The sequence below is a fragment of the Zosterops lateralis genome, assembly GCF_965231275.1.
Source record: "Zosterops lateralis genome assembly, chromosome: 4".
Lineage (NCBI taxonomy): Eukaryota > Metazoa > Chordata > Aves > Passeriformes > Zosteropidae > Zosterops > Zosterops lateralis.
In genome coordinates, this window is record NC_139765.1 from 16,445,652 (window position 1) to 16,473,092 (window position 27,441).

The window sequence follows — 27,441 nt, forward strand, 5'->3', positions numbered from 1 at the left end:
ATTTCAGCTTTTACAATTTGCTCCTCTCTGTCACAGGGAAAAAATCTGGATTTTTGTGGGTGGGTTGTGCACATATGCAGGAAGGAGAAGGGAAAAAAGCAGTGTGAAGTGGATAAAAACAACTACCTTAATTCTAAGGGATTTGGTATTTAATTTTCTCTTTAATCCTTTTTTCATCCACAAGCTTATGTATTTTCATATATTACTTGAGGGTCTACCTTATTCTCCCCATTACCTGAATGTCTTGAATAATGAATTTGAACTGAGGTGACCGTTCAGTCCACATTTTTACCAATTCCATTGCATTATCGAAATTCTTCACATACTCGCCGTACATCTTGAGGAAAGGAGCCAACTTTTGCAGAATATCTCCAATCCTAGGGGTGGTAGTCCTGCAAAGTAAGAGAGTGGAATCTCAGAGCAGACAGGAAAGAAAAAAACTCACACAAGGTTATAAAAGGTTTCAAGCATTTAACAGAGAATCCTTCTGTTTGGGATTGCCTCATATGGAGTTCCAATGTAAGCATTAAATCTGAATTCACACAAAAAGAGTGTTTGTATCCCCTTTGATGATGGATAGGCACCACAGGTCATGCAGAGGACTAAAATAAGAAAAGCTAGAAACTGAAGACGTGAAAGATTTTATCTACAAAACATGGCCTAATTTATTTTATCTGCAGTTCCTTAAAACCATGTTATCTTCTCTTGACCATAATTTAAGCCTTAAAATACCTAACCTGTGGTTTGGTTTGAGGGCTAAACCTGTTCTGTACAGCTTCCACTCTGTCTTGTACAAACATATATATTTACATCTTTTTAAATTAATTTCATCTAAGGAAACACAGGAAGGAAAGATAATCCCTTGCATTCCAGTCTTTTGTGAGAACTTTCCCACATTTTTCTCAATTCCTGATGGCATCTTCAGATAAAAACAGAATAGTAAAGTAACAGATGGAGAGGCTGAGAGAAGCTGCACTCCCAAGGCACACAAAAAATGTGGAGCGGCACACATAGGCTTCTCCAAGAACTACAACAAGGAAGCACATTTCATGTCTCATTTCCAGGAACATACTCAGAAACTCAGTATCTCAGTATGGTTTTCTGAAAGTCTGAAATCAATGTTCCCACAGTGGTCTAAAGAGGAGAAATCCACTGCAATTACTTCTACAGCCCACTCCAACACACCTCTTCTCTGAGAGAAAAGCTGTGCAGAACAGAAAAGTTATACTTGAATAGTGAATATTGCAGGGCTGTCAAAAGCTGCTCCAGCTCCAGCTGCCTCTGCAGGGCAGAGAGTTCCTGTGTAACACCTGGCAGAGGACTGGGCTGCTGCTGGGGCTGGCAGTGAAGGGACAAGACAGGATGGGAAGGTGGTCACTGAAATGCAGTGTTCTAATGTTATTCCAGAGTACCTGCTACTGGTCATCCTTGGGGACAGAAGACTCAGGGTATTGCACTTAATTATTTTGTTTGATGGTCTAGTGGAAGGTATCCCTGCCCGTGGAAGGTATCCCTGCCCATGGAAGGGAAGTTGGAATTAGATGATCATTAACGTCTGTTCCAAGCCAAATCATTTAATGATTCTATGGCATAGGATCACTGTTATGCTCTTGTTATGCTCTGTTACACATTTTTCATGGGAAATATATTGCAACAATGCTGTTTCCAGTGTTTTCAAGCCATATGTTGTAAGAGATATTCAGCTCCAGCTGTTGCTCAACTCATTCAAAATGCAGCTACCAGAAAATTTCCCTTTCACTTCATAAGTTTAGATTCACACTGCCTTTTCTTCCAAAAAAGAATATACTTTTGATCTGCTTTCTCAGTTACAAAATTACATATTTTTACTCTAAGTTTTCCATTTAAAGCACAACTCAAGGAAAGAGTCAGAATTTTTTATCCAGCTTTTTTGCTGGAAGATAAAGAACAAAAGAAGCACATAAAGCTGCCCACAGAACAGACTTGATTTCTTGTGTCTAATGAGAGGAATTGCTGAGAAGACTGTATCTGGCAGAAGCTATTGTGCCAGACAATTTCAGAGACCAGTGATGGTGAGAGAAAATTATCCCAGATTTTTCTTTCAAAAATGACCAGAAAAAGCTTTCTTCAACTGCACCTTTTTTTCTAATTCCTCCCAAAAGCACGTTTCAAGGACATTTAAACAGGTTGTCCCAGGTACGGCACAAAGGTTGTTTTCATGTAATGTGGAAAAGATAATATCCTTGTGATGCAATTTATTAGCGGTGTACCAAGAGTCAAAACTTATCTGCAAAAGCACTTTTCAACCTTTAAAACTATATAATTATACACACAATAGCAGTGAGCAGTTTAGCATTTTGCAAATATGTAAAGTAAGGCAACCCATATTCTGTGCTCCATAAAGGGTCTAGAGCAGAATTTCAAGATTACATAGTGAATTTCATTTCAAATTACACAGCACCGACATAATGTGGTGTGAGCTGTTTTTAAACATCTAAATTCCACTTCTCATGAGCATGCACTCTAGTGCATTCATATTTCATATTTTCTGTCAGATTTTTTTCAACTTTTGTAAAAAGAAATGGGTAGGTCTTACTTACTCAAGTCATTCCGTGGGGAACTTAAAGTTGTAAGATATCTTAATATTTCACAATGCTTACATTTTATTTACTTCCTTGCATTATAGACTACACAGAGCTACCATGTGTTTGTGCATGGTAAGTATTCTATTTTAAAGAATCATCATTTAAAGGGGAATCATCTTAAAGAGTCAGAAGATGTATAGCTGCTCTCTAAAGCACCACTGTATCGTCTTAGATTTTCATGCATATCACAAAAAAATCTGATTTTTTCTCATTTTTGGTGTGTTTTTTGACAAGGAGTTATATGATAGTGTAACTAGAAATTATGTATGGACAAACACTGGAATTTCTCAGAATATAGGAGCCAAAGAAGTGCTGAGGTGAAATAACTGGATGAAACTGTATTTGTAATTCTTTTAAAAATGAGGTTATTCTTATTCCCAAAGAAGGTAGGGAAGCAGCAATGGTTTGAGAGCTTTTCTTTTTTTTTCAATTACATAGAAGAGACCAAATATGCATGGCTATGTTTTAACATGTCCAGAATCACACATGCACACACCCCAAGGCAGGATGACGATACTACATCTGTACCTGATTATTACAGAGTATATTTACACCTGTTCTATCCTTGCTGGCTCCAAATAGAGGTCAAGAAAAGCTGAGAGGAAAATAGCCCTGAAATATATCTGACATGTATTTTAATTTCAAGCAGAAAATTAAAACACAGAAGAAGTTGTCTCACCTTATTACAAAAAGCAGTAACAACAAATGTTACTGTATTTCAGCATTATCATAAACCACATACATATTATTTACCTCAACTTTGTATTCTGTGCTATGAATTCACTGGGTAGCACATAATTTGAGTCTGAACCCTCAATTTAGCAACACATTTAATCATGAGTAATCTCACTGGCTTCAATGAGGTCCATGTCCTTTATTTTGAGTAAATGATGCAAGTCCTCTGCTGAGTCAGATCCTGAGGAAGAGCAGATGTTCTCTTACTCACTGTAGTTCCTGGGCCTGGAGAGCTTAATTTGAAGATACTTCCCTACCTCAACCCTGCAAGAGAGTTTCTACAGACACAGTTTTAGGAGTGTATTAACCAGTGAGAAGTGCCTCTTACCATTCTTGCATTCTTTTTTCAAGTTCTGGAAGTAAGAATTTACTGTGGAAGGCATTTATTGACGAAATGTTAGAAAATATTTTATTAATCACTTCAGGTGGAAATGAACCTCTGTTGGCTTCCTCAAGGAGTCTGGAATAGAATACCTGCAATACAGAAAAAGAGCCCCAAACCTGTCAGCCTATTATATTTAACCAATGGAAGACCACCTATCCACCCTTCCTGTTACAGTTGAGGCAAGATTAATATTTCAATAATACAGATCAGTACTGATGAACTCATTCATTGCCTTTTTCTCAATGGAAGTGAAAAGCTCCTCCTCCCCTTACACCCCACTTTCTTTCTAATAAGCCAGGGGAGCACTGCAGGCAGGGCTGACATAAGGAGAGCCAAACTGAAGCTGTGCCATTTTGGATCAGCTCCAGACATCCTGTCTGTTTTAACAGCTAGATCATCTCAGCTTTCCCAGTCTTCCAGTAGTATTTTCCACTCCTCTGTTCTTTGCAATTAGCATGATGTCTGATCACCATTAGCCCCATGGCTTTCCTTGAATGCTCTATCCCCTTTTCCTTTTGAAATCAAAGTAGTTGGCAAATTATGAGTCGTCGCCACATATCATTTAAAGTACAGAAGGGACCCAGTTCTGAGCGGACTATAGTCTCTTTTAAATTAAATAAATTCTTCTTTCTTCAGTGGGCACAACTTGACTAGGTGCAGCTAGAAAATGTGCATTTGTTAATATGCACATCACCAAAAAAAACAGTGCTTTTGGAGAGCTACTGTCCCTCTGCCACCCTCTCCCACACTTGAACAGATTGCATCGCCCTGGAAAAGGGCTTCAGAAGTCTGGGTAAGGTCTTGCAGAAGACGAAAAGAGTCTGAAGACAGGAACTTTGATCACCCCAACTGAGACAGCAGAAGTGTCTTAAAAGGAAAAATAGCCAAATAGTGCCACATATACTCTAAGACATGCCCAGTTTGCTGCATTGCCAACAGGACAGTTAGTTACTTTGAAGACCATAAATATCACACAACTTTTTAACCAATTTTAGAAATATAACAGTCCCTTCCCAGTCTTCGGCTTTCCTCTCATTAGCAGCAGTTGAGCAGCTGTGTTTGAAACTCATTTTTCAGAATTCTCTACAGTTAATATTTGGAAAACAGACATAGCAGTTGTGCAGTTATGAAGACATCAAGGAAAATAGTTGTACATTACCCATGAGAAAAATCTATGATGGAAGTAAACATATTTTTTTATTTTTAAACTTCTCTAGATATTTCTTTTTCCTTCAATACTTTTGCATTTAAAAGTCACCATACATCCATCACAATGTGGATCTGCTGTGTAAATCCACTTTCATGAGGACAATTACTTAGATCCTCAAGCAGCCTGAACAATTATTGTATCAGTTGAGACTTTCTACTTTCCATCCACTCTTTATACAAAACTTCTGCACTGGAACTGAGAAATTTAAACTGCAGAGTCTGAGAAAAATATCCTGTAGTAAGGCAATGCAAAGCTAGAGGCATCGAGGCAAAATGTATATGTGTTATGTGGAAAGTAAAGAAGACTTAGGAAGGAAAATACTCAAGTACAGACTTTTATATTTAAGAAATATCAGATTCTACAAAGCATCAGAGTCCAACTCTTTTTTTGCAGGAACAGTAATTTCTGTTTCTAAATATAAAATGGGAAAATACGGGATATACTTTTTGGAATGGGCAATTTCTAGGTTCTTTGGGACTAAAGAAAAATTCTGATTGTGTGCTTCAAATTAGAAAGATTGAGTAATTTTCTAATGAGTGGGTGATTGCAGCATTCACTTCAATTCACTGGAAGCTAAGACATGGTTATCCATCCTCCTTGTTGCTTACCAGCATGATTGCTTATAGCAACATCTCCACACACAGAACATATTGCATTAAGGGCCACAAAATTCTAATACTTATTAAAAATATAGCATTCTTAAAATAGAAGCAGAGGCAAAGCCACGTGGTAACAGAAAATGACTGACTGGAAAATCAGCAAAATGTGAAAAACATGCCACATGTCATGTAATTTACACCCATACTTATGCATATACATTTGAGTGATTTCAAGGCAACATAATAAAAGCAAATTTGAGAAAAATGTACCCCATCTAGGAGGTCAAGTCGGCTAACGTAGGCCTTTTCTGTTTGCAGAAGTTCATTGGCAATTTTGTGACGTTTCTGCTCGTCTGTCTCCTGGAGGAAAATAAGAGCAGCTCTTAGGACACTGAAGAAAACATAATTTAATAATAATAAAAAAAAAAAAAAAATTGAAAATACTTATGACTACCTTATAGTCCAAAAACTGAAATACAAGTTTAACATTTAGTAATAAACACCAACTTTGAAAAATACATCATTTCCTGCAGTTTAATCAACACATAGAAAAGTCAGAGAATATAAAAATCAGTCAAATTGCGGAGCAAAATTCAAAGCCTAAAAGATTTAGTATTTTCCAGTGTGTATAAGGATCTTTGCCAAAGCACCAACTGATCAGCCCACATCCTGGTAATCGAGTACCACTGACCTTTCAGAGCTGGAAGAACTGATTTGCAGAGTAAGAGGGAACAGATGGGAGCACTCAGCGTTCACCCCCGTCCCATTTTAGAAGTTATTTGTACTGCATGTTCTTTGCACAACGAAATTGTTGAAAAATGTGGTACAAAATGTTTAATGTTCACCCATCCATTAATTGCTGAATAATTGTTGACTGCAATTAGAGGACCCCTTCATTAAATCTTTATGGAATTAATTTTTACATTTTAAGGGAAGTTTTCATTTTAAAATCTTTTATTCTGCAAAATATATTTCTGATTCTTCTGCTGAACAGAAAATTAAAACATTCACTCAATTTTCAATATTAAACTAAATATGTTAGAATATATAATTATAAATTGCTGGGTAAAATTACTTCAAAACAAACAATGAAAGGACAGCTTTCTAAAATATCAAAATATTAGGGAAATGCCTCAGGCTTGCAAGTGTCAGGCTCAACAAGCTGACACTTCCATTACAAGATTCTCTTTCCAGATCTAGTGATAGTCTGTTCACATCTAACGACATCAGAGTCTTCCTGAAATAAATGGCAGTATTATCACACTGCCTATGGGAAACTGGTAATTGCTAGACAAACCATAAAAATTCTTCATAAAAAAATAGAGGAGAGTGTGAGAGAATGGTTTCTGATTTCAAATTGCATACTGCTTCCCACAAGCATATGATAAACATTTGTAAGTACCCTTACAAAAACTGTGTGAAGAATACAGAATATTAAAGTACAGTCTTATATTTAAGGGAGTTCAGCACATTTTCCCCCATTTTGGTATTCAATAAGTATTCAAAATTTCAACGTATTTCAGTTATAATCTGCAGCGTTCACAGTTGCACTGCGACATGGCAAACCTCCTCCCTAAAAACAGGCTTTCAGTAGTGACTTCAAAGATGTTCATTAAATCTGTTTAAAGCAGCATAGCAACCACAGTAACCTACAGAATAGTGTTTTAAGTGCTGTCAAGAGACATTGCAGGGAGCTGGAGGATTAGCTATTACAGCTACAGCTTGCTGCTTAGTGCAGCCATTTACAAAAGATCTCACATGTGGACTTAAAGCACAAAACCATAATTTAATTATTATTTTTTTTCTCACCCCAGAACTCAACTTGCTCCCTGAAGTAGTGCTATAGAACCAATGTGTAATTTACTTGAACTAATTAAGAGAGGGAAAATCATGCATAACAAACACCAAAAAAAATCACATAAAATGAGCTGAGCCCAGATTTCCAATCCTTTCAGTATCAACCTTACAATCTTAATTCTTGAACCTGCATCACCTTTCTATACCCATTGCACAACCTGACAGAGGGATTCTCTATGTGGGGGAAAACGCACATCACAGATGAGTTATATTTTAATCACTGCGGCATGTTCTCATTCCAGCATAAGAACACCCACCTACAAGTTTAGATCAGTGCAAAAATACCAGAAAACTCTACTACTGCTTTTCTTTCAGCACGTCCTCATGGGGGAAGCAGGGGGTATTGTTGAGGGAAGGGGAAGGTAACTTTGGGGAACAGTTATTTCAAGGAGCATTTCAAACTTCTGTGACAATCCATAACACACAGCAACTCAACATATAAAACCAAGCAGAAATGGCTAGCGTGCTATATGGAGAACACTTCCATTTACATTACAAAGGTACATGATTTCATCTGCGGACCAAAATATCAGGAGTGTGAGAGACCAAGGATTGCATCAGCAGGTACTACAAACCTGGATCTCTGTTCCAAGGCTTGCACTAAGTGTTTCAGTTGGATCTAGTTTTTTAGTACAAAGCTGCTCATCCTTAGAATAATTATATTACTATGGATGCTTAAGAAATTAAAATAAGTGATTTTGAACTCTGAAATTAAGAAGAGATGTAAAAAATGCTGGTGAAAATACGAACTTTCTTATTATCCAAACCAAATAGGAGCCATCTCCTGTCAAGAAAACTACCTGCCAGCATTACAGTGATGTATATGATTCACCTTTACTCAGGCATAGCCCTTGCCCCAAGGGCTTTGAAGGAATACATTAAACAATACAGACACAGTGAGAAAAGTAGAATATGAACAAATATAATTAAAATTACACTGTGCTTGTTTCTTGCACAGCAACCAAGAAAGTACAAAGATCCTGGTATCCCTAAAAAAGTGACTGCTCAAAGGAAAATTTATGCATTTATATGGCATTTATATATATCTTATGCTGAAGATACACAGCTTTGTTCCCATTACTGTTCCTAAAGAAGAAAAAAAAAGTGAAATCAAGACGTTGGTAGAACCTCTCAAGTCTTTCAACAGTAAAACATTTCTTGGCAGAGAATTAACTTTGCAAAACCAAAAATTTTACCCTGGTTAAACTGAAACGTCACCCTACATTTAGAAATTCAGTATCTCCACCAGGTTCTGCATATGAAACATCAGAGCCCCCAACACTATCATTAAAAGAAGATGTCATATAAGGACTTTATTAAAGATGTTCAGTGGATTCTTCCCCATCTGTGGCACGCAGGCAGTCTATATCCCTATCTCCTACCAGCCTCACAACAAACACTGACACATCTGTCCTCTTGTCTTCAGTTAGGTGTAGCAGCAGATTCCCCACAAGACATCATTCCAGAAGTTAATTGATTGAGATATTCTTGTACTATTCAGCCTCCACATCTTAGACAAACTGATTTTTATGATAGAAGGTGTTTCTGCTGCAAGGTAGGAAACTTTTCACTTATAATTGTCTTTCTGCTTGTTATGATCATGTTTCATTACTTTCAAACTAATTCAGTAAATAAGAGAAATAAAGGATACTCTACTCTGGTTGTCTGGGGAAATTGTTTCAGATCACTGCCAAATTTAATAAATTTTGCTCAACTTTTTCCAGAACCTGCAATAATCTGTCTTTAGTCAGATCTACAGTGATAAGGGAGGGGAAAATAATTGTAAGAGCAACAAGTAGAGCATCGTATTTCAAAACAAGCCTTCTTTTCCAAGTCCAAAAAGTAATTTCTACACTGGTTTTGCACCTATTTAATTCACCCCTTCCAGCTGTGGATTTAGGATTACTTCTACTGTACATGTACGCATTTACAAAGAGAGAGAGTACCTCCTTCTGCTCTTTCCTGAAATAAGAAACATGGCATGCAAGAGACAAGATACTTTGCATCAGTATCAAAATACATATATCGGACTCAAAGTTTGACTATGACTCACATGCATCTGCTCCTTTTGCTTTTATTCAATTGTAGTGATATTTTTAATCAAAAGGGCATGAGAGTGCTGTTATCCTGTGCAGTGCTACTTCAACTGGACTGCATCTGAGTTTAAATATTCTATAATGACTAAGTAGGCATTTAGCAAAATCACAGATTGTCTAATGCTCTTACTTCTTCCCAGTGTGTGCTTGAACACAGATAGAGCTTAAAGCTCCACCAGAACTCTCCTGTTGCTCATCATCCTTCTCCTATTCCAGACAGCATGGCAGAAGCTACTTAGACCACCATAGGGCTGATTTCCATTTCCAGGTTGCATTAATCCAAACTAAATCAGTGTTTGATTCTGTAAAGGGTGGCAGACACACTTCTTAACCTCACTAGACTAAAGGGGAAGTTCTTATTGCACAAGGTATCTCAGGAAGGGCTGCTGTGACCCAGTTCAGTTTTACAGATTCAGTTCTGCACCAGTGCAAGCTTAAAAGTCACCCTGCATGGGTTTGTCTTGGTTTTGTACCCTTCAAGTACCAGTGAACAATATACATCTAGTTACTGTCACATTACATCTCACAGGCTGATTCATTGTCGATGTAAGACAGATCACACGTGCTGGTCTCAGCAGCTCAAAGACAGATTTTAATGAGATTGCTGCCATTAGCATTTGCCCAGTTCCTTCCTGAACTTTAAAACAGAACATCTTCCCTTTTCAGCTTTTTCCTGAAAATGCTGCCAGCACCTTACTGCGTGACTTGGATTCAAGCTTAATATCCTTGCCCACTGAGAATTCAGCACTTTATGGGCATAAAGAGGGGAAACAGGCATTACCCAACAGGAGACAGAAACATTATGAGAGGTGTGGCAGGTCAAAACTGCCTTGGACTGTTCCCAGGCTTACGCCTACTGGAAAAAAAACAACCCTTAAAAAAAAAGAAAACCCGCACAACCCATCACTTTCTTATCATCACCCAGAATATTTCATCCAATAATACATGAGCATTTCAGAGCCACCTTTCCCACTCACAGAATTTACCTCCAGGCATGTACGTGACCCTCAGGTAACCAGACTCAAGAGCTGCAGTGAATTGGTACAGGCACACACCTGGCCAGCAGTGAGGAGCTTTTTCAGCATCAGCTGTTTGGCTCTGTGGTGAGGAGGAAGGCTGGGAGGGTCTGCCAAGCTCCCCCTGCCAAACAGGGGGTGGCTGGACCAGAACTGTTAATCACATTTACTGCTTTGGTACAAGGAGGTGAACTGCATAAGTAAACTTTTACAAGTGAAAAATATGCACCATTTTTCAGCAATTAATTTCCCAAGACAGATTTTCTTCCACCCACTTGCTTTGCTTAAGCATTTAAAACCTTCCTTACAAGGGAGCTCAAATTCACCATGATACAAGTTCCCTTTGCTAAAACGTCATATATTTAGTGTATCCTGAACATTGCATCTTATCTGATCACTAGCAGACTGCCACTGTCTTTCCAGCTTTGACAACCACATCCAAGTTAGGGATTCACACAACACTTCTTTCTGCCTGAAGCTCTGTCATTACAGTTTACTACACATGGCATTTTATTTCATATACACCATTAACATGTGCCCCTTGTAGGCTGGCAAGGCTGAAGCATGGTGCTAAGCACGTATTTGAGTTTCCCTTGTTTCCTTTTTTTTTTTTTAAGCCTCAGATAACCAATGGGGAAAGATCCAAGGGGATGAGGAGAAGAGCAAAGGGGGGGAGAATGTGGGAAACAGCAAGAATTTTTTTTCTCATCTTTTCTCAGAGGGAAAATAACCAGAATATTTTCAATTTCTGACCTGCTCCTGGAGGGAGTACTTTTGTAAATAAAAACCTAGAGAAAATAAAAAAAGTAGTGATATATCAGGAATTAAACCATTTCCCTCTTTACCTTTGTTTCTACAGGCTGATCATGTTTACTACTCTCCTCAGCTTGTTCCTCCTTGACATTAGAATTTATTTCTAGAGTTTCATTTTCAAGTGGGAGCAGTGTGTTGCTGCTCAGAGTCCTGTGGCAGCTGTTGAGCATCTGCTCCTCACAGGCAGTCACGCTTTGCAAGGACTCCCTGCAGGTACTCTCCCCTTCTCCGTTTGTCAAGCTGCTGTCCGTGGCATCCTCTGGGATGGGGATGGACATGGCCGAGCTGCGCTCCAGCAACCTCCCATCCTCATACTCCGGCCGGTCCTGTGCCGCGACACCGTTGGCTGTGGGCAGCTGTGCAACCTGAGTGTTGTCAGCGGTACTGCTTCCCTGTTTCTGTAGTGAGTGCTGGGAGGGGAGTTTTGGCTGAGGTGATAGTGTGGACCCATATCTTCCTTGAGATTTAGTAATGTGGAGAACAGAGGAGTCTTTCTTCAGATCGCTAGGATTCAGTGAGCTAAAAATGCCAAGCAAACAGAACATTGATGAGAGAAGAGTTAAATATGGACTTACAGAAAATCCTGTTACCGGAAACAGGAGAGTTACACCATTTAACTAATTCCTCCAAAAAAATCTCTTTTTTTTTCTATGTTAATATTAGCAAGTTCTGAGACCTGAATTGCATTCAAACTGTTACAAACAAGCTTCTCTTACTAGAAACCCAGAGCTCCGTCCATTTTGAGCCATTGCATCCCTATATGTCTTGAATCCTATGTGTATGGGAGGTTTAAATTGGATATTAAAATTTCTCCACTGAAAGGGTCATTAGGCATTGGAACAGAGTGTCTGGGAAAAACTTTTAGCCACCATTTCTGGAGGTATTTAAAAGATGTGAAGATGTGGCACCTGAGGATGTGATTTAGTAGTGTATTTGACTGTGCTGGGTTAACAACTGGATTCAATGATCTTTTACAACCTAATTTTTCCCATTCTCAGCTCCATGAAACAGAGCAGGAAACCAAGAAATTTATAGATGAAGCAACTTGCCCAAAGTGTCTCAGAAGGTTATTGGCAGAAATCGAGCAACACTCTTGGTTTCCCAAGTCCTAGTCCACTGCTTAAACTAACAAGTAGCCCATTCCCTAACAGCTCTTTAATAACTAAAAATTATTCAAACACATGCAAGAACATTTAGCATCCCTTTCCTTAATTCAGAATATTACATGAGGACCTTTACATTTTTGACTCATTTCTTCTTCAGTTTCTTTAGTTCGCAATGCCCTTTTTTCATGCTGCATCTTTTCTGAAGATCTTTTTCCTCCTAAATTTATCTCTGCTTTAAACATATCCCCTCTTGTTCCTGACTGTCCTCTAACTATTCCTAGTATGGACCTCCATCTTCTGGAGGGATGAAAACTGCTTACAAACTGTACTTTTACTCCTTATTTATACACAAATATCACAAACATATTTTGCACTTTTGTGCACACATCAAAAACAACTTACACTACCTTTATCTTCTTCCATCATATAACAAAAAAAATTAAAATCACTTTTCCTTTAGTCATGTAAAGACTATGCCTTTTTTATTAAATAAGCTTAAATCCAGGATAAAATTAATATACAGTTTTCAATTGCCTGCACAGAGTAAACAGGTTTAATTAACTTTCTGCCATGCCTACATGCTTGTGGGCTGTACAGACTAATGAAAATAAGTTATTAGAGTTGACAATCACAGTTTGCAGTTCATAAACATGCTACCTAGCCATTTCAAGATCACTAATAAAAAGTGAAGTTCAGCTTCACAGAAGACATATTTTGTGAATTGAGCTCAGTCAAAAAACAGGAATTACCTCCACTGCCAAAGCAGGATAATCCAGAACTCAGCATGTTACCATGAAAGTTCCTCATAAGCAGAGATCATAGATTTGTGTAGAATTTAGTCATTGGACAAATATTACTGGTCTACCTAATAAATGATGTTGCCCAAAAGCATCTCAGCTTCCCATAGTCCACAAAATGTCCCTGCTTGTAAAGATCTATCAACAAGAAAGTTTTCCTTCCTTCTTTCTTTCTTTATAGCTTCCTTTCATTGCACAATATGGAAGAAGTTCCTGCACAACACAGCAAGCAGGTATAGGAGGAAGAAGTGTAGGACTCAGTGGTGCAGGGCACAATGAACCTGAAGAGTTTTCTTTCAGAAAGGATTTTTTTTTCCCCTAAGGCTACTGCACTGTTTAAAAGATGGGTGATGCTTTGGAGGAAGATGGGCAAATAAAGTGATAGCAGGATTAGAGACTGGTGCTAAAAGTATTCACAGGGCCTCCAGTCCTGCAGTAATCTCTTTTTCCCATCTCTGAGCACCTGTCATGACCAAGTGCAATTAAGTCTCTGCCTAATGACAAGTTTCTTGCAGATGAAGCTCTGAAATTATTTCTATTCCAATGGACAAACATACTTTTGCAAGGCTTAGCTGCTTCCATACAAAGGATTAAATTACACCCATCTTGAGGGAAAATTCTCTCAATGAAAGCCCTATTCCTCTGGCTCCACAGAAGGTCATGCATTCATGTGCTCTGTTTGTACATTACGTATTCCCTCCCACAGGGGGCATCCCTTCAGAACCCCAGTGTCCCAAGGAAACATGAAAAAAACCACATCCAAATCTTGCAACGCTCAACTGTCACTAGACTGTTTCTTGAGCCGTTCCTCTGTCATGGGCTTTCTGGAAAGTTGCTCTCTTTATAGAGAGCAGATATATTTCAAACTTCTGTTTCAGAGCTTATAATGCATCTCCTTAGAGATGCATGACCTGCATCTAATTAAAGACACCCAAGAAACACTGTTTTGTGAAAGCAGTATTCACTGTGGTTCTGTTTTCCCAAAGTTCCAAATGTTCCCATAAACCACAGAATCAAAACTCAAGAACACTGAGCTTTTCCACCAAAATCACCAAGTACTACAAAGCAAGACATTTAGGGATGTATGCCATACCACTAGAGATAATTTTTATAGTTCACCCTCCTTACATAAATTATTTAAGAAGACAGTATAAAATTAAAACCAGTATTTCAATACTTATAAGAGTATTTTTGTTCTTCTTCAAGGACAAAAGTATTTAATATTAGCTTCAATATTAAACTTATTTCAAATTGCTGACATTTTTCAGTTTGTTTTTAAAATGGTACAAGTTTTGTTGTTTTTTTTTTAAGGAAAATTAGGACTAATGCTTCATGAAAAAGCATACCTTGTAAAGCCAAATATACAACTGGGTCCCATAATTACAAAACACATTCAGTTAGCCATCAAGTCCTTTAGCGGGGGTAGGAGTGAGCCCTACCACAGTACCAACATTCTTCCTCACAGCTGCAAGTTCCAACAATCCCCACACAATAAACAGAGTCACAAACCAATCCAAATTCCATTACATACCTGCCTCCCTCAAAACGGTTGATGAGATCTGACACTTTACTGGACTTTTCCTTTGTGACACTAGAAACAGCAGCAGGTGTCTCTTCCTCCATTCTTGGTTTCTGATTTGTTAAAGCTTTATGCCTAGGGGTTTGGTATGTTGCCTTCTGCAGATGAATTGGCTTTGGAGGCACTGCAATAACAATAACAACAAAAATCAATCACTCATATTTCTTTGAGCTGCTAGAATACAGAATCATAGAATTATTTAGGTTGGAAGGGACCTTACTCACTAGTTCCAAATTACCTAGTTCCAAACCCCCTGCCATGGGCAGGGACCCCTTCTGCAAGACCAGGTTACTCTCACAAATTAGATTTTTCCATAAAGAAATTATTGCAGCAATGAAAAAGATACTCTTGGCTTTAATCAACCTTAAAGCTGCCTTATAAATACAAGGACTTCTTATAATTCTTCATGCACTGTTTGGTATTAGGGATCTTGTTACATTTCTTGACTAAAAGCTGAACCATATGCTAGAAACTTTAACAAGCAAGAAAATTAGGGAGTTTTCTTGTCTGTGTGTTTGTTTTTATAGCGTACTGTAGGAGATACATATGAGAGGTTTACGATTGCAGGTGTTGTAATAGAAAAGAATTGAGCACAAAGGAAAGAGCCATACTGTGGAGATCAAGAGAAAGATTTTAATTTCTGCCCCAAAACTCTCATTCTTTACCTTATCCCTTGTGACCTCAATAATAATCATCAGCAGAAAAGGTATTTGCCTTCAGCTTTAAAAATCCCTTACTCACTCAATCTTTGTCTAATTATACTGCTGAAAACCTTCCCCCCTGAATTTTTTTCTTGCTTTTTCCCCATCCTTACTGTAAGTCCTTCTATTTAGATCGTTAATGATCAGCCACTGTTTAATACAGCAGCGACTAGAACACAAAAGGTGACACATAAAGCAACTAGACGCAGAACCAAAATCTTTAAAGTAACTCTGCCAGTGAGCAACCATGAAGGGAAGGAGGACTTGAATTGGCTTTAGGAACCATATGCCACTCTTGTGGTAGGGAAAAACGCTCTAGTACAGTATACACAATATGGATGTAGAAAAGCCATGTTCCTTGCATTACTGATGCTAGAATATCTTCCTAACTTACCCTGGAAAACCCATGTACCACGGGAATGGTCTTAAATCCCATCAATCAACATTTGAAAGGGATGTTGAAAAAATTCTTGCAAATGTGCTAATCATAGATGGTGATAAACTTGAAGAAACACTCGATTAAGGGCAGTTTTTCATTTCTTCCTTTCATTAAATTTATAGGCAATACAGGAGGTAATATTTGTCTGTGTTTCCACCAACCTAATTGCAGTTAAGTTGGATTGTAGTGATTGCTGCAGTCTGAAAAGTACCATGAGAGACTCTGTGCAGAAATGAATTTGCCACAAAAAGCTTTAGACTTCAAACATATCAACTGCAAAGGCTGATAGATGAAATAATCAGAGGGAGAAGGAAGACAATTAGTGTAGGTCAGATGCTTTTACTGTGCATATGTGCACCCTCAGTCCTCAGAAGCTTTATACTTATTAACACATGCAAAAAAAAGTAAGTTTGGGGAAGGATGCAGTTCAGAAAGATGACTCTTTCTGATGCTGCTCTTTTGAAATAGTCACTTTGCAACCCCAAAACAAGCAGATCAATAAATTGTGCAACTGCTTCAGTGTCTGCAGTAACTGCAGTCCCTCCTGAGGAGCCCCGTGCAGCTGCTGGGCTGCAGCTGTAATGCAGTGGAACAGCTTTCCCTGAATTCCCTCTTCTCAGGGAGCTCGGGCAAGGCCTGGCAGAACTAGGCCAGCGAGCATCAGATAATTGTCCAAGCACTGAATAGCTGGCTGTGCTGACAAAGGCCACGGGACAGCTGAAAAAAGGAGACACAAGCAGGCTGGGGAAAAGCAGGGCACATAACTGATCATAAGCACTGCCACCCCCTCAGGGAGGAGGTGGACAGGAAAGGGGACACGAAGTGGATTTGCTGACCAGTACCACAGCAATTGGTAGGAACATTTCTTGCTCCTGCAATGGACAGTACAACCCCCAGTCCTGTGAATTCTCTTGTGTAAAGGACTCGTACATCTCTTCAATTCTTCTGTACATCTCATGAAATTTTAACATCCTCATAAGGATATATTAAAACTACTAAACTTGAGGGAATTAATGCCTACTGATAAAGCAGAAGGAATTAGTTGGTAGGTATTTTTATACTGGATCCGCTGGGACAAAAGTCAAATTCTAGGACATTTTGTGGAAGTGTCACATACATTTAAAGCTGTTACTGAAAAACCACAGCTAAGCAGCATTCACATATGACAAGCAATGAGGAACCTCTTGTCAAACTGGACAAAACCCATATACTGAAAATCCCTGTAATGTCTTGAGACAAGAACCACAAACCAAACAGCCAATTCACTTATGCAAAATATTTTATTCTTTACTCCCTATCAGCACCTAGCAGACAGCATTTCCCCTACCAGCTGCTGCTGTAGCTACTGTATGGTTCAGACACAGTGCAGTGAAGAAAGAACAGTCACAAGATCAATGGAAAGAAAAGAATCACTAGTGTAAAAAAACCCCAAACAACCCACAACCCTCAAACCTTCCTGTAAGGTCAGCCTTGTTAATAGGGATTATGGAAAGCAAATTCCATTAATTCTCTCCTCAATGTACTTCTGTACTGTTTTGTTTTAATCAGATTATTTTTCAGTGTGTGCAGAGCAATGATTTTAAGAAAAAAAGAGAAAAGACTGGTCTATTGTAGTAACTTGCATAATACAGAGCTCTCTTTTAGTCTGTAAATACTCTTGGCTCTGTATCATAGAATTCTGATCTCATTAGGAGATATGAACTGCTTATTCCACCCAAAGAAAACCCTTCCATATACTGAGGTATATACTGTAAACCACTGACCAAAATCAAGATTTATGCTGCATTGCCTAGTTGTGCATTCAACTTTGCATATATACATAAGGAAATGTCAGGTAATGCTAGATAAATGGCTCAAAAGGTACAGCCATCTTTGCAGACTCCAAATCATATCAGGAAAGGTCATTTATGCCCTGTCTTAGAAAGTATAATGTGTCCAATGGTTAAAAATGCTGCTATGCCTTGACTCAATGAATATAAAGTTAAAAGTTCCTGTGGTAAGCAACTACATCTCTCCGGGCTGAGTCATCCATCACCTGCATGCTCCATCACCTTCAGGAATATCAAATGACCATTGCTCAATAGATGCTGAAGATTTATACTCTTAAGAGCAATGTGAAATAAGCAGTAAACCTAAACTCAGCACAAAGAGAGAAAAAAGTCATCTTCTCTTTGAGATGTGCATTTCCACATTTTTAGTTCACACCACAAGAAGAATCTTTCAATATTACATCAAGAGAGAAGACCAAATATAATCAGACATATTTTGTTGTCTACTTTGTCCTCTTCACAGAGATAATTTGGGTATTTGTGACAGTTTTGTTGATAAAAGAGACATTGCAGAAGGTTTCTTAAAGGAACACCAAGAATGGAGAAGCCTACCTAGGAACAGCTGTCAGTTTTAGTTCAATTCACCTTTAACAGCACAAGTTTTATTTGCCAGGGAAGTATGATCTATATCTCAGACCTTTAAGAGGTCTCTCAGCTTTTTTAAGCCCAGGCCACTGAAAACTTTTAACCACAGACAATATAATAACTGAGAAAGGAAGATAGGATTCATGTTACACAGCAGATAGGCAGCTAAAATTGACTGCCAAGGCCTAAATGTTGAATCTGTTGCATCCTTATCATTTCACAGTAGCACAAACCAGGCCGTATTTTGGAATGGAAATTCACCTCCAACCCAAACAAATATTCCTGTTCAACCCCAGCAGGAGATTCATAAGTACTCCTAGGCGCTCATTAGAAAAATTTAAATGAGCAACTGATGCACAGCCTTGAACTGACAAGACACTTCACTGCTTTGAAGAAGTGTTGACATTTCCATATATTTTGTATCCTACAATAAAACTGCCTAGTACAGACAGCAGTTTCAGTGCCCAGTATTTAGCAATTTGGCACCATAAAAAAATTGATGCAAGAAGATCAAAGAGCAAGGAATAGAAGAAACTAGGAAAAGTCAATTTTTACGTGTCACTCTACATGAATTCTGCTATTGCAAGGTTCAGATCACTATCCAAATATTTGTAGATAAGGGCAGATTTCAAATTATTTAACAATTTGCGTCCTCTCTTGTGAATCATATTGGTACTGAAACTTGCTAACGTATTTTGCTACTTCCACTGACTGCCTCCAGTCTGGATTAGTCCACTTTATCAGGGAATGCACTGCATTGGTGCAAAGGCAAAGCCCCACATCTCACAGCTGGTGCAGACACACAGACTGCTTTGCTCTTCAGCCCCAATTCCTTTGCTCAGCTCCCTCATCAGCTTTCCGACAGTTTCAGGCTTTGTTCCAAATTTGTTGCAAAGATTTTCCTGAATCAAACTCTGCTCCAGACAGAAACGTGACACGTGAATTGCTAAATTGCTGATAGAAGGAATTATTGGGGAACAAAAAATTGATGGAAAGAATTACTGGAGAACAAAAATCCTGCTTTTACTGACAGTATATCAGACAGGGTTTTTTTTCTCCTTGAAATCCCAGGGGGAAAAAATGACAAGAAAGAATTTTATATTGGATTGCGTTCAAAAATTTATTCACTTGACCTAGCTACCATGAGTGAACTGTTTCCAAATACTTAAACTACTTCTGAGAGACCAAGTACAGAGAAAAGTAGAGTTCACTTGAAGTGCAAGATATTGAACAGTTTCCCTCTGTTGTGTGTATTATAAAATTGGCTTTTCGCAAGATGTGTGCTATATGATTAATAACATAGTAAGGATATAGGATATAAGTTTATTTCTGCTATTGGTAAGACTAGATATAAAGGGAGTAGTTGGTTTAAGTATGCTTAAACTGTCTGTTTGGTTGGGATAACATCCAGTGAACATGTAAAGAAGACTCTGCTACTGATAACACCAACTATCAGCATCTACCACCTGCAGAAAGCACGGACCAAGGCCCAAGCTGGATGCGATAAAAAGGACACAGCCACGAAACACGCATGCTCTAAAAAGGCGGACCCAAGGAGGGGCCATGCAAAACGGTTCCTGGAATATGGAAACTAGTTTATGGAATTTCATACATCGATATAACGAGAAGGGTATTTAACGAGTCTCTCTGAGAAAGCAAGGTGTGGACTTGGCTGAATGCCAAGTCACCCGGCCGGCCGTTCTTGGTTTTTTCTTATCTCTTAATTGTCTTAATTATTTTATTAAACATATTCCTTAAAATTTACTAAAAAGTGAACCTCGTTTTTCACAATTTGGGGGCTCTTGCCAGGATATACCTCGTCCCTGAAACCCCAGGAAATCCAGAGCAAGGGAGGCGCCCCGCCTGGGTTTTTGGCGGCCCAAAACTTTGTTTTTCCTGGTGAGAATTGGGGATTGCAGGTAAACATCCAAAGAGACAAGCAAGGAGAAAGAAAAAAAGCAAGTAAGGAAAAGGGAAAAGGCTCCCTATAACTGCAGTATTTTTGCTCCATAAAAACCTCGTGCACGAAGAACCTGAGAAAGAAAATGATTGGTAAGTATTTCTCAGGGGAGTGGGTTAAAGGGGGTCTGCGTGGTGTGTGAATGGGACACTGGCTGGGCACTCCAGACTGGTGAAGTGAGTGTGGTGTGGCTTCTCATGCTGTTCGTTATCTCGTAAGGGAAACGGCCAGTACAGAGGTGAAGCAAAAGATAAAAAGTGTGAAAGTGACCCCCAGGTGGTTGGGACGGGATCCCAGAGGAAAAAGGGGGTTGTAAAAAACCTTGGGTGGCTGGGACGGTCCCAGGGAGGGGTTGGACCCTCAGGAAGGGAGCCAATAGTTTTCCTATACAATCCACTGGGAAAACGGGATACTGGGGGGGGGAAACCTTTGAACCCCCTGGTCTGGGACGGGGTCCCAGGAAAAGGGGTTCGACCCCTTAAAGGAAGAGAGCAAAGGACACCTAGACTTGCTGCTGAATTAAAAGGGTTACGTAAGACCCAAGAGCATTTAGGGTTTGGCCAAATATAGGTATTTTTGGGTTTTTGCCAGATTGAGGATAGAAACACAAAAAAGGCTTGCAGGTGTAAGGTCCAAGACACCTGGGCTTTGGAAAAGGCTGCCAGGTTGAGGAATACTAAAGGCTTGAAAAGTGTGATAATCTAAGAACATCTGGGGGTTAGTCAAATACCTATGAGTAAAAACTAACAAAATTTTTTTTTTAAAAAAAAAGGGTACTAATCTTTTTGTGTTGTCTTTGTGTAAGCGGAAGTAAGTGCAGCTGAAGAGGTGTGCTTGTTGTGGAGTTTATTTGTGTTAAAGAAGTGAATTGTTGAAACGGTTAAAATGTCTGAATGGAAAGAGGGGAACTGCAGGCCAGAGTGGAATTCTGAGGAGTTGTGCTCACAAAAAGGGGGAACTGCAAGGGAATTAATGAAGAATTCAGGTTCAAGAAGGTTGTTTGCAATGACAGAAACGCGGGAAGCGGAAGGGGAAGGGGAGGAGGACGATTGGGGTCTCTTTGAAGCGTTGGCCCCTGTGCTGCTGCCTGCCCGCCCCTGCCCCTGCCCGCAACTGAAGTCGCCACCTGTGCTCCCGTTCCCCTCGGCCCCCGTGCCAGCCCTAAACCCACCGGGAGCTCAGTCTCACCCAGCCTTGGCTGCCCTGACCGCGGCCGCCCCCGCCTGCCACGCCGGGGGTCCCAGTGCTCCGACCACTCCACCGCCGTCCACTTTCCCCGCAGCCCTGTCCTCACCTGCTTCTGTTACAACAGAGGTGGTTCACACCCCCTCGTTCTTGGAGAGCTCGGCGTGGAGTCCTGTTTTTCTCCCCTCTGCCTTAGAAGAATTAATCCATGAAACAGATTCTGTTCTTACATCTGTAATGAATGACTTTCTCTTTGAGACAGGAAGCCAAGTTAGAATCCAAAACTGTCTCAATTTGAGTTTTGAAGACAGAAAGAAGGGAGAAAACCAAACTCCGACAGAGATACATCTAAAAGAAAAACAAAGAGTTTGGTTTTCAAGGGATGAATATTTTATAAAGCCTTTAGTGACTTTAAAAATAGGTCCTAAAGAGGAAGTATTCCAATTTTTGGTTGATCTTAAAACAGAGAAAACATGCATCATTAAAAGCCCCATAGGATGTAAAGTAAGTAAAGAAATCTCAGAAATGGTGACTGCAGAAGGGAAAAAGTTCGAAGCATCCATTATAAAAAACATAGTAATTAAAAGGAATACCAACATATGGATGGGAAATATATTATTAATGCCTGAATTGGGTCTTAATGTGTTGGGAAAAGATCTAAGAATATTATTGGGAATGAAGGCTATAGCAGAAGAATAAAGAAAGTTTGGCAAAAGAAAAAAAAATCCTCTTAGAAAAAGAGAGAAAATGTATTGATAGTTTGTAAGAAAATCTTAAAGAAAAGAATGGGACTTAAAAAAAAAAAAAAAAAAAAAGGGTGTAAAATGTTTACTGACTGGGGAATAATGCATACCTGGGAAAGATTGGGAGAAGAAGAGGGCTGTCTAAAAAGAGGATTGGTGCAGTTTTGCAGATTAATGGGGAAATTAATTTTGAAGAGTTTTTATTGTTGTTGTTATTGTTGTTCTTGAGTGAATGTATGTGTAATATAGACTGCTGAAGTAAAATAGGAGTTTTTGTTTTGAAAGATGGTGTATGCAGCACATGGTGCTGTGCTGCTGAGCTGATGAGTTTTCTGTGCCTCGGGGGAAAAAGGGAGGGGGTGGTGTTCGGGCTGTTGGATGGCAGAGAGGAGACCAGGCAGTGATTGGATGGAATCCTGAAGGTGGGACAGAAGCTTGGAGAGTCTTATGTTAGAGGTCTTGAAAGGTTTTTTCTGAGAATTTTAGAAATTCTTAGAGGTCTTAGAAGTTGTTTTTGTTTGGTTTGGTTTTTGGTATTTTGGGAGTGTATTGAAATTGCCTAAAGAGACAGCTGTAAGGCATCAAATGCTGGGGGGTGACCTCAGAAGTCGGAAGAAATAGTTTAAATGGAACAGGAGATTGGAGTCAAAAGAGTTGTGAGAGTTCTGGTGTTTGATAAGAAGGAATTAGAAGAAGAAGGAATTATGGATGAAATTAGATCTTTTGTTATTGGGAATTTTTTTAAACAAAATTAATGCTCAAATGCCATGAGTAAAATGTATGTTGGGAGTCCAGATGCAACCCAGATTGGAACCTGAAAGTAACACCCTATGAGATAATGTTTAAATTATGAAATAAAGAGAAATTAATGTTAAGAGGGTATAGCTTTACAATTGCAAAAATGGGAGAGGAAGTTCTTTAACCCCATAGTGGGAAGATGCTTTTTCAGGTATTGCAGGCAACTGAAGCTGCAGTATGGCTGAAAAACTAAAGCTGCAAGTTTTGAATCAACGTCAGCAAAATCAAGAGACCGGTGTGAGAACCCAAGAATGAACTGTAGCCTCTAAACCAGGTGATACAAAGTTGAATTTTAAACAGAGCTGAGTGGTCATGAACTGGAAAAGACTCAAGTAAATTTGGAAGTTTTGGACAAAGGACTTTCTCTGTATAACACCTAAAAATCAGTCCGGTCTGTCAAATGCTACCTCTGTTTCTTCACAGCTACAAAGGAAATGGACTTTCAAGTAACTCTAGTGTGAGGAATTAAAATTGAAATATGTAATATTGTTTTTTGAAAGTGTTTATGTCACTCCACTGTATAATATTGCAGGTACATGAAAATCACAAGAAGAAGATGGGCTCCATATCCCTAACATTTTGGCTAATTTATTTTAGGTTTTATATCTTACAGAACAAACAATATGTTTTTGCCTCTTTTATTTTTCCTATTTTTGTGTGTGTTTAAGGTACTTCTTTCATACTAACTTAAAGACATTTTATTACTTATTAATCTGTTTTGTTTAAAGAAGGAGGGCAGAAAAGAACGCCTATGCGAAATACCAAGAGGATATGTTAGTGCTCTCAAAATATAGGATGAACTACTACCCGGCAGAGTGGGAATTAAGGAAAGAGTTTTCAACTAAACTGGTACTGTGTCAAAGTTAATACAGTAGCTGTGATTCCTTTGTGTACACACACAAACATGCAGATATTTGTAACCAATACAGGACATTCTTCAGTTACGCTGGCAGCATTGTCCCCACAAAAAGGTACAGATAATTACTAATAAAAAATCTAGTTCTGTCAGGTTTATTTTCAAGAGCAAATTTTTCTTCTACTATATAGAAGTCATGAGAAGGGATATAAAGATTTGCTCTTCAAGTGGGTGGATCAAAAATAATTTAAGGAACTAATTATATAACTTTATAAGGTGGAAAAACTTTGTCATTTGCCTCTTAGACAGAGGTTGAGATGTAGGTATTGGTTGAGAAGTGGGTTTTTTTGGGTTTTTTCCTTTTTTTTTTGGGAAGTTCTTTGTGTGTCTTGGTTAAGAAACTTTTGAAGGTGTTTTGGTTTTCTTTTTTTTATATAAGAAGATGTCAGATTTTCTTGTGGAATATAAGGAGAGATAGTATGAATGACAAGATACTTGCTGCTTGGAAATATTATTGTGGTATATGCAAAATTTTTCTAGTACTTTCATTTATTTCCCTGCTTGATAAGTTACTATAATTTTTGCAGAAAATGTTTTGGAAGGTTTTTTTGGGTTTTTTTCTTAGTTTTCCAGCTGGCTGCAGATGAGACCTAGCTCATAAAACTGGTGGTGTTAATTGTCAAAGGGGGTTCTCATCAAAGTTTCTAAGGAGTATCTAATCTTTCAAATCAATGCATGTCAAATTGAGTGAGTGTTTTTGCCTTAGATAGAAATAAATCCTATAGTGTATGTATCTTTCTAAGTTCTCCTAAATAGTGGAGGAAAATCTTCTAGAATAGCAAGAATTCATTGTCTTCCTGCCCTAAGAATAGGCTGAGCAGAGGACTGGGCCAACAGAAACCTTCAATATGATAAAACTCTAACATCAGAAGGGGTAAAAGAAGTTTCTGTTGTTTTTTGTTGTTTTTTTTCTCTTCTTGCTTCTTTTCACTCTGTAGTTTAAGTTATTTTTTTGTTGAGTAAATTTTTTTCTCTCTTTAAATTTCTTTTTAACCTGTCCCTCAATCCTAGTTACAGTTAAAAGGTGGAAGCTTTCAAAAATTAAATGGTAGCAGAAGTGATTCCTCAGAGAGGAAGATGACACCCTAATTTCAGTAAAATGATCATGCGGAAAAGTCACAGTACATGGAATAGTGGAACTAAAGATGCAGTTTTACTCAAAGTGCAGCTATGGCCAGCATAATTAATTGTCAGTACTAAAAAGGCTTTGCAGCTGGCCTTTGGATTAAAAGACTTTACTGCCTTTTAGTGATGCATGTGTACATATATCCCAGTAAATGGGGATTACCAGTGCCTGTTGAGTGGGAAATACCTGAGGAACAGTGGAGAGAATTACGGTTAAAAAAAAAAAAATGTCAAAGGCAATTTGTCTGAAAACTAACAAACAAACAAACAAACAAAAAGAATTGACAAGGAAATAGAGGGCAAGACTGGGTTGGCCGCTGTACTTGCCACCAAGAAGATCATATACTCCTGCTGTGGGTAGCAACCCCATAGGCATGGAGGGTGGAGGTATAAGCCATACCACACCTCTGTTATTCCTTTTTCTGTCACTTCACTCATTCTTTGTCTTTTGCCTTATAGGATATTGGCAAAATTATGCTACAGATACTATTGAAAGTTCTATATGAAAAGACACCGAGGTTCCTTTCTTATTACACATACCTATATCGACAGTCACTGTTATAACTCATCCAAATTAGATAGCTGTATTCATAATTGGGAAAATATTAAATTGCGGAAAAATTGAGGACCAGTGGTGACTGTTGGAAAGTAAGTGTCTATAAGAGGAAATAATGGAAGCAAGAAAACAAGAAATATGGCTCAAAGCCAAATGAATTATAAAAAGAAGAAGTGGGGTTTGTTGTGTGTATTATAAAATTGGCTTTTCGCAAGATGTGTGCTATATGATTAATAACATAGTAAGGATACAGGATATAAGTTTATTTCTGCTATTGGTAAGACTAGATATAAAGGGAGTAGTTGGTTTAAGTATGCTTAAACTGTCTGGTTGGGATAACATCCAGTGAACATGTAAAGAAGACTCTGCTACTGATAACACCAACTATCAGCATCTACCACCTGCAGAAAGCACGGACCAAGGCCCAAGCTGGATGCGATAAAAAGGACACAGCCACGAAACACACATGCTCTAAAAAGGCGGACCCAAGGAGGGGCCATGCAAAACGGTTCCTGGAATATGGAAACTAGTTTATGGAATTTCATATATCGATATAACGAGAAGGGTATTTAACGAGCCTCTCTGAGAAAGCAAGGCGTGGACTTGGCTGAATTCCAAGTCACCCGGCCGGCCGTTCTTGGTTTTTTCTTATCTCCTAATTGTCTTAATTATTTTATTAAACATATTCCTTAAAATTTACTAAAAAGTGAACCTCGTTTTTCACATCCTCAATATTAAAGCTCTATTTCCCTTAATAAAGAAAAATTTACTGAAAATGGCTGTATCACACTTGCAACACAACCTCAAAGTCATGTTTATAGCTCTCATTTTAATTATTTTGGTAGGTTAGAACAAGGTCATTTTGCAGTTAGTTCCTCCACAACCAAGTACATTAGCATTACAATTCAGGTCTGTCATCTTGTTTTCTTTCACTATGAAAGGCCACTTAGTATTTGTACAACTAAAACAATCATATGGAAAAATGTTTCCTGCTGCTATAAACCAAAAATGTTTCTGTACCTCCACATGAAAGCTCTTTTCAAAACTAGTGGCCACTTTTAAACCAATAAACCAGAGCAGCCTAGTCTTATGCTTAGAGCATTTAGACTCCCAAATGCCTCTCTTATTAATTCTGGTTTCTTTTGCTTCAATTCAATAAAAAGCCAAACGAAAGATATACTGTAAAACTTCCATCCGATGCACATATTTAATATTAATAAATGGAGACTGACCCATGAACAAAGGAGACACAAAATACAATTTACAACAGTATTATTGAATTTCATCTACACAGCTGCATTTCTTAGACTTCAACACTATTCCTGGCTGTGACACATTTTGGAGTACACAATATTGACAAACAAAAGGAAACATAGCTAGGAAAGAGCAACAACAGCTGTGTAACTTGAATGAATGGAGTCCAATAATACATAACTCTTAATTTATCTAATAGCTAAAATTTTATAATAAGTGTGTTGGCTTTGTTTCTGAAAGGCTTAAAATCTTTTAATTGATAGCACATTTCTATTTCTCCATTAACAACTTCCAAAATATTTTTCTTAGGAAGAACACATGTTCTCTTTGCTGTAGAGAATTCATTCCAGAGGCCTAGAAAATGGTGCAGAAAGGCTCCTCAGATAAGTAATGTTTACATATGACTGGCAAAACCATCTTAGTTTAGTTAACAATACTGGCAAATGTTCTGTAAAAGCAAGCTACACAAAAAAATTTACAGCTTTATTTTGCTCTCATTCTCTTAAAGTAAACAAAAATTTCTTGACACCTCA

The 27,441-nt window shown here is 38.4% G+C and overlaps 1 protein-coding gene across 7 annotated transcripts in view; it reads right to left on the reverse strand.

Moving 5' to 3' along the window:
* Positions 1-27,441, reverse strand: part of FGD4 (FYVE, RhoGEF and PH domain containing 4) — a 109,714-nt gene that overhangs the window by 17,693 nt on the left and 64,580 nt on the right. For all 7 annotated transcript variants that reach the window (XM_083860501.1, XM_083860505.1, XM_083860502.1 and 4 more), the window contains 5 exons: positions 14,770-14,941; positions 11,368-11,854; positions 5,824-5,913; positions 3,688-3,833; positions 236-392 (listed from right to left, as the gene is read on the reverse strand). In XM_083860501.1, the coding sequence (XP_083716627.1) occupies positions 236-392; positions 3,688-3,833; positions 5,824-5,913; positions 11,368-11,854; positions 14,770-14,941 (1,052 nt within the window). The remainder of the gene's footprint in view (positions 1-235; positions 393-3,687; positions 3,834-5,823; positions 5,914-11,367; positions 11,855-14,769; positions 14,942-27,441) is intronic.